At 32.2% G+C, this 11,775-nt stretch overlaps 1 protein-coding gene across 1 annotated transcript; it reads left to right on the plus strand.

Annotated features, from left to right (window-relative positions):
* Window positions 1–10,426: 10,426 nt before the first annotated feature.
* On the plus strand, window positions 10,427–11,473 carry LOC132166478 (NAC domain-containing protein 104). The gene is made up of 3 exons (XM_059577296.2): window positions 10,427–10,669; window positions 10,759–10,985; window positions 11,222–11,473. The coding sequence occupies exons 1-3, from the start codon at window positions 10,489–10,491 to the stop codon at window positions 11,390–11,392; spliced, it is 579 nt and encodes a 192-aa protein (XP_059433279.1). The 5' UTR covers window positions 10,427–10,488; the 3' UTR covers window positions 11,393–11,473.
* Window positions 11,474–11,775: the final 302 nt, after the last annotated feature.

Raw genomic sequence — 11,775 nt, forward strand, 5'->3', positions numbered from 1 at the left:
ATATATATATATATATATATATATATATATATATATATGTTGCTGGTCTTCTAGAGTTTTTAATGGGTCCATTTGGCCTTGGCACTCCTTCGACTCCTGGTAATGATAAAATGATTTTTCACACAAATATTATACAGAGAAAAAAGTTATCCTTTCAATCCAATTTGCTACATTTAAGATGTTTGTAACCAGAAGAATAGTGGCCTCTCTAGCTAATTAGAGGGTGTCTAGTTAACCCTGTAACTGTTTCAGTGTAGTTTTGAATCAATCTTAAAATAAAAACTAGTTCTTTTTTAACCAAGTTTTATTAGTATACAGTTTATTCAAATTATTCATAATCGTGTTTGTTTTTTTCTTTCTAAAATGAGAAATGAAGATCTAGTTCTATATTTTGCAACAATTGAGTGATAGAAAAGCTATTAATAGTTGGTCATGTTCTATCCTATCTACTTTCAAAATATAGAATTTGATCTTGAAATCCACTTCAGCTCAAAATGGAACAAAAATGATGTAGAAACTAGGGTTGGGTAGCAGAAGTGACGGAGGTGGAAATGGGTTTTCTGCCTCCCCCTCCATCTACGGTGGAAATGTTGGAATGGCCTCCGACATTCTTCCGCCAAAGGTCAATTCCGCAATTTTCTGCCTCTGCCAAGTCGTTGGTGGAAGCGGGCAGAAGATGGAAGGTTTGTCTTCGTCTTCAAACATCAAACTTCAAAAAACTGGAGTCCAAAGAAATGAGAAAAGATTACAGAGATTGAGAGATGATTACAGTCACAAAGAGGAAGGGTGAATGGCAGCGACACTGCTGCAGAGGGGATGAAAGGAGAAGCTTCTAGAATACTAGATCTAGGATTTTTCAGGCTTGGAGTTGGAGGCTGGAGATGAACGAAGGGAGATCTCAAATTCACAAAAGGGCGTAGGGTTTCTTCTAAAGAGTTAGCGATAAATTTATACATATCTCAAAGTTAGGTTGGGTCGGAAAGCAGAAATTTTTGCCCTCTTCTCCCTCCCCCCCCCCCCCTTCCCCTTGTCGGAATCCGAGCTGCTCGAGTCGGAAGTGGGTCGGGGCGGAAGGTCGAATTTGTTCCCATGAACTGTCAATGGTAAATGGCAAAGCATAAATCTCGAAACAGTTTCACTATTGAAGGCTAAATCACATTGTTAATAGTAATTATTTGAACCAAGTCAAGACTGAAAAAGTAGAAAAAAGGAGACCAAATTCTTCAATTATCATGAGACATCATGATATGAACTTTTGTCTTTTATGCAAAATAAATTTGTAGTGTCCTATTAATGAGCAACATGTTGCTATAAGATCTGATAGAAAAGACACAAAGGGTTAAGATCAAGTGCTAAAACACCCAAAAGTCAGTCCAAAGCAACAGTAAGATAGATAATTGTGTGGTTTTTCATAAGGAAAAACTGATAAGAGTTCCTTGTAGAAGTCCAAGACCAAGTGGAAGTCCTAGTCCTTCAACACCTTTCCTTCTTTCTTTTGTATTAGTCTTTTAGTTGAGTCCTACGATAATATTTTGTTTTATTTATTTTTTATTATTTTTTTCTATTCAAAGCGGGAGAGGGGAAAAGGGGTTCAACATTAACCTAATTGATGTATTGTGGTCTTTGGGATCGAAAGGAGTTAATATTATCAATATATTTTTATTCATTGCTGTGGGGTTTCATCGAAAACTTACCAGAAAAAATGAGTGAGTGTTGGATTAATAGGTATGCGGCAGTTAAAAAGTACATCTCCATAGAAATGAGTCGACATTTTTATCTTGGAAAGTAAAGCCAAGATACTTTAAGCAAATGTTGGTGTTCATAATCTATGACTCAAATCTTATTGTAGGGTAGAGACTCAATAATGCATTTATCTAAGGATTCCAAAAAAAAACAAAACAAAACAAAACAAAGATGTCAAACTCAAAACCATTGTCAATAGGATTTTTTTTATTTTTTTTTTATATATTGATAGTATGATTGATTTTAATCTTTGCTAAAACTGTAAAAGTGGGCGGGCCTCAAATTTATATGGCAGATTTAGATTGCGTTAGGAAATAGAATTTTTAAAGTTAAAATGAGATTTATAGAAAGAAAAAAAAAAATCTTTATTTTTATGTTTTTTTTTTTTTTTTCAAAAGTACATTTCGGTCAGTTTTAGAATAAGAAGTGCGTTTGGCATTGAGACAAAAGGTCCGATTTTAAACCAAATCGCAAAAAATGAATTGTTTGAGACTGTAGTGTTAAAAAATTGCAATTTAAAAACGCAAATTTTCTGTGTTTTCAAATCCCAAATAAAGAGGTGTTTTTTTTTAAAACATAGAATTTTGAGAAAAGTCTACATACCCCGCTTTAGGGCTGTAATCGAGCCGACTAGAGTCGAGTTTTAGGATTTCAAGACTACTCGTATACGAAGTTGTTTATTCGAGCCGAGCTATGAAATGCGTGTTCAAGTTCGGCTCGTTTAAAGTTTAGGCGAGCTTAAGCTCAAGCTTGAGTTCGTTGACAAAGCTATTCGAGCCGAGCCAAGCTCAACTCGAAATCGAGCTAAGCTATTAATTTTTTTAATGTATGATCTAAGAAGAGTTAAAGCCTGAATTTTTATTTTTTTTTAAAAAAAAACAAAATCTAATAATTTAAAAAAAAAAAAAAAAAAAAAAAAAAATTCTCTAAGAAAAATTGATTTTTTTAAAAAAAATTTCTACAGCTTTGTGTTTTATTTCTATTTTTATTAATGATATTTTCGTCATTGGAGTAAACATTGACAACTTTTGGTAGTTTGAAGGGGACATTATCTCAATTGAAAGTTTGGGGGAGGGAGGACATTGTGAATTATGTGGTAGTTTGAGGGGGAAATATGGACTTTGCCCTAGAATTATAAGGCTAAACAACGATTTTAAAGACCAAACTGTAATTTTGCTAAATGCTTAACTGCGTTTTTAAAAATTATATTTTCAAATCGCACATTTTAAGATTGCTATTTTTAAATCGCACGTTTTTTCAAATCGCAAACCGAAACAGATGCTAAAAAGTCAAAAGAAGCATTTTTGAGTTTTTTTTTTAATGAAATTTGCTAACTTTTTGTTGGGCACAACTTTTACAGGACTAAAAGTTCATTTTTAACTCCCTAACACAACTCCAAACATTCTCTAAGTAAACTCACGTGGAAATAACAAGTAAAGTCATCCGCAATAATTATAAAATAATGAACCCAAAGGAGAAGGAACGCCATAACTAACCTAATTATCAACATGCTGAAATTATGCTGAAATTCAAGTCGTGTTTGCTTGGCCAAATGTCAAACAAAAATAAAACAAGGTTCAGAAGTTGAAACAAATTTTAAAAAATTCTTAGAAAGAAAAGAAAATTCTTTATCGAATAAATGTTATAAATGACAAATGCCAAAATTGGGAGACATATGTGGAGCGGTCATCGTTAGGAATGTACATGTGAGCGGATATTCATTGTCTGTATTTGCTATCTGCAACTATTCACTATTCATTATCTACTATATGCACATATAGATGTTGATGTGGCTAGCAAAAACTACTATCCACCATGACTGAGGCACCTGTCCTGCAAAAGTCTTGAAAAAAAATTTATGAGTAATAATTTTTAAAATTTTTTTATGCCCTTGATGGAATACGAGAGACCCACTTTCCTCCTTTTCTTTCAGCCTACCACGTGGACAATTAATTCTTGGCATTTTAACCACTTTAATTGGTTCAAATACTGTCAACTCTAAAAATAAAAAAGATAAAAAAAATAAAAAAAATAAAGAGGGAAAATTCACTTTACCCCCTAAAGTTTCAGGAGTTTTTCAATTTGAACCTCAAAGTTTAAAAATTGGCAACGTACCCCCCTAATGTTTCAAAAATTTTCAATTCAAATATTCTGTTATTGATTTCAGTTAAATTGAACAGAAATTAAAAAAACAGAGCCTGAGGGTAATTACGTAATTTCATAAATTTCGGTCCACGAAAATTAGTAATGGAAGGTTTAAATTGAAAATTTTTTAAAACATTAGGGAGGTTACATTGCCAATTTTTAAACTTTGGGGTTCAAATTGAAAAACCCCTGGAACTTTAGAGGGTACAGTAGATTTTTCCCCAAAAAAAAAAATCTCTTATGCCCAATGCACTTATACGGCCACGGTATGCTAAACTATTTTAAGAGGCCAATTAAGAATAATACAGTTTGATAAAGAGTAGAGTTATATCAATTAATTTTATCATAACATGAAAAATATTTTAAAAAAAAAGTGTAGAATATGTTCTCTAAACGTGGAGTAAAATAACTCAAAAATAATTACATATCATTGATAGATAATTAAATATTAAAAACAATTAATTGGGCATGCAATATTTTCTTCAAAGTGTTTGAAATAAATAAATAATTTATGTTGGTTTTTGGTAAATCATAGTAAAATAGAATATTATTTTATATTAATTAAATATAAATCTTGCATCTTGCCCCTATAATAAGAAGATTCTAGCTCTGCTACTGAATCTATCCACATAGGCGGATGCGGATAATAGTTTTGGAGTATTAACCGCATCCACATACTCTTTATATATAATTATATTTTACATGTTTTTTTTTTTTTTTATATATATTATATTTAATAAATTCACCAAAACGATGTCATTTTGGTGTTTAATAACAAATTGACATTGTTTTGGATTAGGTATAGGTGGTGTTTACATTGTTTGCAAAATTAATATGAAATCAATATATTTTCAAAATATTAGGGCTTAAAAAAATTAAAACAAGCTCAAAACACTAAAAATTGTTTAAAATGCATCCTAATAGAGACCCAAAGAAGGCCAAAAAGTCTAAAATAGACACAAAAATCTCATTACGTAATATGCAGATAGGGATAATAACTGCACGAATGCGGTTAATAAAGCATGATGTCGATACGGATGCGGATATGTAAAAGAGATATCCGCATTTTGCAAATGCAGCTACGGATATTGCAAATAACCGCATCCGCATGTACACCTCTAATCTTCGTGTTCGTGAAGTAGTACAAGGCATCCCTCTTAAATTTTTTTATCTTCATTGAGCGTGTCTTTGATGGACAACTTTCTCTCAAAATAAAAGAGAAAACTATAGTTACCACCCTTCAATTGTCACCAAATTTGCAATGACTTCCAAACTTTACAAAGTTGCAATTGACTTACAAACCATCTAACCCTTTCACTTAGCTCCTTGCCGTTGGGACTTTCTCTTAAAGCCAATGGAATATTGATAAAATATCTATTATACCAGCTTGAAAATAAAATCATGTCCAAAGATTATTATAAAAAAATAAAAATAAAAAACTTGCCCTAAACATGGAGAAGACTAATGACCAAGCTAGATCAAATATCTAATATTGTTATTCTATACATTTTTCGATAGATTTTTGAAAAAATCTTAATGGACGGGACCAAGTGAAAAAGGCTAGGCAGTTTCAAGAATCAACTACAACTTTTTAAAGTTTGAGAGGACATACAAATTGAATAATTGTTTAAAGGTGTAACTATATATACTTTCCCCAAAATTAAAAGGCTGCAATCAACATGGTCCGTTTATCAAACATAGACCATTGAAGGATCCACTTTTAGCAAACAGCAAACATGGACATATTTTGAAGAATTTAACTGTCTCTTCATTACCAACTCTTTGAAGCTTAATGATTTTTTTTTATTTTTATGTTTTATTTTTTATTCTGGGCTACCGGTTTGTTATTTGAAAGAAGATGAATATGATTTGCTGTCATCTGAATCATTCCATTTCATCAGATCAAATTAAGGGAGTCTTCTAGTCATCAAAAACAAGTCTTGAACAAAATGATTGAATAAATCAAATGGATAAAAAGGTTGAGAAAAAGGGACTCAAATTGTAATTCCAAATCATTCTTAGAAAGAAAAAGGTAAGGGAAAGCCATATCAAGTGCCCCCATGCTGCGTTCTATCACTTACCAACTACATCATTTTAGTCCAAGTTGTAATCATCATGTTTTGTGACATATTAGATATTAAGTGATGACGAGCGTCTTCGGTAGAATAGGCAAATGATTCATAATAATTAAATTTTACTATTATCGGCTATTTTAACATTTTTTTTCTTCTTATAATGTGAACATTAAATAGGCTATTTGGCCTATATTTGCACTACAATTTTTTTTTTTTTTTTTTTTCTATCTATTTCCCTTTCTTTCTTTCACTCCCTCTCCCCCCTATTCGGGCTATATTTGCACTACAAATTTTTTATTATTATTTTCTATTTATTTCCCTTTCTTTCTTTCACTCACTCACTCTCTCTCTCCTCCCCCCTCTTTCTTCCATACTCTCCCACACAAAAAAATATTTTAAGAAAATAAAGAGTAGAACAAAGAATCTATTTGATTGTGTTGAGTATGTATGTGTGAATTTAAAATAATAAAGTCTTACATGGAAAATATGAAAGAAATATGAGTAGTTCATATAGCATTGTTGGGCTCAAACTCATAGGCTTAAGCTTTTGGGTTATGTGGTGTTTCAACATGCTATGTTATGAGCTTAGTAAAAGACTCTCAACTGTATTAATCTCCTTAACAAGTACTATCAGAGTCGTTGGTGCGATGGTGATGTGCGGTATGGTAGAGTGGCATAGGCACGAACAAAAGGTTCCTAGTGTACGAACAAAAAAGTTGCAAGGTGTTAGCATGGATGAGCATGCTTGGAGTGAAGGGAAAAAGGTTCATGGCTGTGAGCATGAACAATGATTCATGGAGAAGGAGCAAAAAGATTCATGGCATAGGCGCAACTAGAGTCCATGGAGTAGGGAAAAAGGTGCATAGTGCCACATAACCCTTAAGTGATCTTGGAAAGGGCCCAAAAGATTGATAAAAAGGTTTCCATTTGAGGGGGATTGAAGTAATGTGGTGATGGACTCACAAATAAATGAGAGATTGTTGAATATATATATGTGTGAATCGGATTAGGCTTAGGTGCGGTAGTTTTGGACTACCGCACCCTGCGGTAGCCCAAAACGCGGTCATTTTGGGTATTAAACCTTCATGTTTTGGACTACAAAAGTGAAATAAAAAGAAAAATAAAAAAAGTAATAATATAAAATTCATTAAATATTAAACTATTCAATAATTAAAAAATAAAAATATTGAAAAACTAAAACTAATAAAAAAATAAAAGAAAAAGAAAAATTAAAGGGGTGACTGGAGCTACTCTTATGCCAAAATGGGGTGGCTCCAGCCACCCCATTGACGAATTGGGGGTGGATCGTCCACCCCCATGGCCAAGGGGGTGGTCCGGCCACCCCCAAAAGGCCAAAAGAAAAAAGAAAAAAAAAACGGCCATTGATGACTGTCTCTTAAGCTTGTCGGATCCTTACCAAAAAACACAGAACCAGACCTCCAAAATCTCCTCCAGGTAAGTCTCTTCAAATTTCCTTCACAAAGCCACACACTCCAAAAACCTATAATCTTCAAAGCTCAAAAACCCCAATCTAAATTGCTAAAACTTTCCCATCCCATTGGTTTTGCAGTGACCCAAACCACACCCACTAAATCAAACTCTTTACTAATATAACCCATAAAAAATTGTTGCTTTCTTTGATATAACTATGTGGGTCTCTGCAAAACCTTCAATTTCTAACATTTCTTTGCTTTTTATTCATTCACACCAAAACCCATTTCTCAGTTTGCCCCATATCTCACTCCCACATAGTCATTCTCAATCTTCTTAAAAGACCCAAGTTTATTGTGGTATCCGTGATCTATGAGAGCGGATTGATACTATAAAAAATACCCAAAAAATCACGGAAGCCATGAAGCTCGTCGCGGCTGCAAGGATCCGACGAGCTCAAGAGGCGGTCATCAATGACCATTTTTTTTTTCCTTTTTCTTTTATTTTTTTTAATAGTTTTAGTTTTTTAATATTTTTATTTTTTAATTATTGAATAGTTTAATATTTAATGAATTTTATATTATTACTTTTATTATTTTATTATTTTTCTTTTTATTTCACTTTTGTAGCCCAAAAACATGGTCGTTTTATGCCTAAAATGACCACATTTTGGGCTGCCTCAGGGTGCAGTAGTTTTGGACTACTGCACCTAAGCCTAATCTGTGTGAATCTAAAAGGATAAAGTCTTTCTATATTGAAAATATGTAAGAAATATGAGTGGTTAATATAGTATTGTTAGATCCAAACTTATAGGCATAAGCTTTTGAATTGTGTAATATCTCAACATACTATATCATGGGCTCACTAAAATAGATTCACTAAGTATGAATCTCCTTAATATAGTCTATAAAAAATAAAAAATAAATAAAAAAAATAGTTAAAGTATAAATTTACACATTCTTAATAGCTATTTTGATTAGCTCTGACTCTGATCGAGATACTTACATAAGCATCGTTATTGGGTATCGGGTTTGCTTTATTTAAAGACAAACATACCTTTCAGGGCACAATGGACGAAAATGACTAGGAATCAAATGGGATTCATGCCCTCAAAACAAGATACCCCAAGGATGATAGGGTATTGGGTTTGCTTTATTTATTTGGTAAAGTAAAAATTATACTTTTTCGATAATTATTTTTTAAAATGCTTACATAAGCATGGTTATTGGGTTTGCTTTATTTAAAGATAAAGGATAAGACAAACATATGACCATGCCCTCAAAACAAGGCTATGACGAGGATGTCCCGTGTCGGTGTTGTCCACCTGCCCTTCTCTCTAGAAATCCCACTAGAGGTAATAAGGTTTTTACTCCTTTTTATCAATGACTGAATTTATTACGTTATATTAGCTTAAGTTTGTTAATTTCGGTTATTTTATTTTATTTTTATTTATTTAAAAAAGACAAGCGGTAAATATTAGCTATAACTATCTTATTTGGGTGTAATCATAATAGCATCTATTTGTCAAGAACTATACACAAACGATTTAGACAATGAGAATCGTAGATATAGTCCTTACTCAGTTCAATCTCATTAAAATATTAATAGGGACCAAAGCGACTTATACAAATAAATTAAGAATTTTTATTTGGGAGAGTCTAAATCTCACTCTAGCCAGCTTAAAATTTTCTTAAAATCACTGTATCACCAACATTATGATTGTTGAATCCTGATTAGAACTCCAACAAACCTGATGTATTAAACAGTTAATTTGGGTGGAATAAGGACAAGCTAATATTGTCTTTTAGCAAAAGCATATATTAGGATAATCAATTAATATAAAGCATCAACCTTTAATGCCATTTAGCCGCCATAAAAAATAAAAAAATAAAATAAAAAAATCAGCAAAGGGACATGTCACGGTCATGATTTTCTGTACTTATGTCACGACATAATTTCCCTCCGGCACATTCCATTATCATGATGTTACCCTGACATGACATGAATTAGTTATACTATAGTTTTTTTTATCTTTTCTTTTTTGTGTCACGTATTGTTTTATGGTCTAAAAGTATAATTTGCAATTGAAGTGAACAAAATGGTGCTATGTTATGTCATGGCTGTCGTCCGACCACCTGTTATGGCGTAATTACTACTTTTTTTATCTTTTGCTTTTTCTTCTTCTTTTCCTTTATCTTGTGGATCGCATTGACCCCAACAGTCATTCTCATCCCATGCATTATTGCTTACCATTCTCCCAAGAAAAAAACACTAACTAAATTTCCTTCTCCCACATATAAATATCATCAGCTAATCATGACATGCACACATGCACATAAGAAAATATTGGATTTGGACGATTTTTTTTTTTTTTTTTTTTTTTTTTTTTTAAATCACTACTTATCTTATTCATTTAATCAATAGTTTAACATTTTTTTTTCACGTGTTTTTGATTTTGATATCATGTTAAATAATTAATTATCCCAAAAATTTAAGCTGATAAGAAGATATAAATTTAATCATTTAATCAATACTTTAACACTTTTATTCATGTGTCATGTGCAACACCTATTTTCTGCTCAAGTAATTCTACAAATTCTTTTTGTATCCCTACAAGAATGATGTGGCTCTTAAAATTACCATTAGGCTTGTGATTGATCATTATTGAATTTTGATCAAATTGTGATTTTAAAAGCAAATCATTTTTGGAGGGATATAAAAGTGACACAAGAGGGACTTTTAGAATTACTTTTTTTGCTCTAATATTATGTTAAATCATCATTAATCCTAAAAGTTTAAGTTGATAGAAAGATGTAAATTTAATCATTTAATCAATACTTTAACATTTTTTTAACAAAAAAAAAACAAAAAACAAAAAAACAAAACAAAACAAAACAAACAAAATCTAACTACTAATTTCTTCATTTGGAAGAATGATTTTGATCCTTATCCCCCTTATACTCCTTTTCTTTCTATTCTTATCCCATCATACTACATGCATGGCAAACACTCTATATATAATAGATGACCAAAAGTTTGAAATCTCATTAGCGGTGACAAATTTTCTTTGACTTGTTTGTTTGTGTTTAGAATCATGTATAGGATGGGAGATGGCCCTAGTACTACTGTCAAACTTCCTCCTGGTTTTCGATTCTGCCCAACAGAAGAAGAACTTGTCCTTCACTTTCTCTTTCCCAAGGCATCACTCTTGCCATGCCATCCAGACATAATTCCTGATCTTGATCTTTGTATCCATGATCCTTGGGAATTACAAGGCATGTTTCTTTTATGTTTATTTCATGTTCATATTTTGTTTTTTGAAGTTTTTTTGGCATATAATTCATGTATGATGACTTGTTTATAGGCAAGGCATTGTCAAGTGAAAGTATATACTACTTCTTCAACAAGGTGACAGAAAATCGAGCCACAAAAAGTGGGTATTGGAAGGAATTGCACATCGACAAGCCTGTCTTCACAAGTGCTGGAAACAAAGTGGGAATCAAGAAATATCTTCTTTTCTTCATTGGTGATGCTCCAGCTGGTTTTGAAACTGCTTGGATGATGCAGGAATATCACCTTTGCAACTATGGGGTGAGCGCTACTTTTTCCTTTTTTTTAATGACGGGAAACGGGAATCCCTCCAATACAAAGTCACTATGTGGACCGACCCTTGTCGGACAAACTCCAGACTCGTGCAAGTAGATTTTGCACTTAAGGGGATTCGAACGTCCTCACTATTTTTCATATGATATATATGGTTTTTGAGTTTAGTTTTAGAGTATAAGATGGCATTCTAATTAACCTTATTTTGGTCTCTGTTTGGATAGGCGTGTAGTGAAGTGGTTGTATGCCGAGTTCATGAGAGGAAGGGTAATCTTGAAGAATGCTTCTGCTACAGTGATGATGAAGATAATGGAACAGAGCTTTCAAGCCCAGATGAAATGTTTCTGTCAATTATGGATGATCTTGATGAGATAAGTTTTGCCCAACTAGTATAGGATTAAGTGTTAGATTAACTAGTTACTACATGTATACGAAATGCAAATCTTAGTTAAAGAATAAATTTGATATTTTAACTAGTTTTTTTTTTTTTTTTTTCTCTGTACTTATTTTTCTAGTTTCAATTATGGTGGATGATCTTGTTGGTGCAAAATTTCTTATTTTGAAACCTAACAATTAATGATTTACAGAGAAACAAAACCTAGTAATGGTTAACAAAAATACTATATTATGAGACAGAAAATTGAAAGCCTTTTAGAGTGAGAGAGAGAGACAGAGAGAGATAATAGTTAAGTAACATATGGTTCATTCTGGAGTGGATAAGTTATAGATAAATTGGTACATTTTTAAGTAGCCATGGTGACTATCCTATCATTAATTA

The sequence above is a fragment of the Corylus avellana genome, chromosome 11 (assembly GCF_965113065.1).
Source record: "Corylus avellana chromosome 11, dhCorAvel1.hap1.2, whole genome shotgun sequence".
Lineage (NCBI taxonomy): Eukaryota > Viridiplantae > Streptophyta > Magnoliopsida > Fagales > Betulaceae > Corylus > Corylus avellana.

Excerpts from the sequence above, each read along its gene's own strand:
- LOC132166478 (XM_059577296.2), top strand. The coding sequence starts at position 10,489 with ATGTATAGGATGGGAGATGGCCCTAGTACTACTGTCAAACTTCCTCCT. Across the intron at positions 10,670-10,758 it reads TGATCCTTGGGAATTACAAG|GCAAGGCATTGTCAAGTGAA; the intron begins GCATGTTTCTTT and ends ACTTGTTTATAG. Across the intron at positions 10,986-11,221 it reads ATCACCTTTGCAACTATGGG|GCGTGTAGTGAAGTGGTTGT; the intron begins GTGAGCGCTACT and ends CTGTTTGGATAG.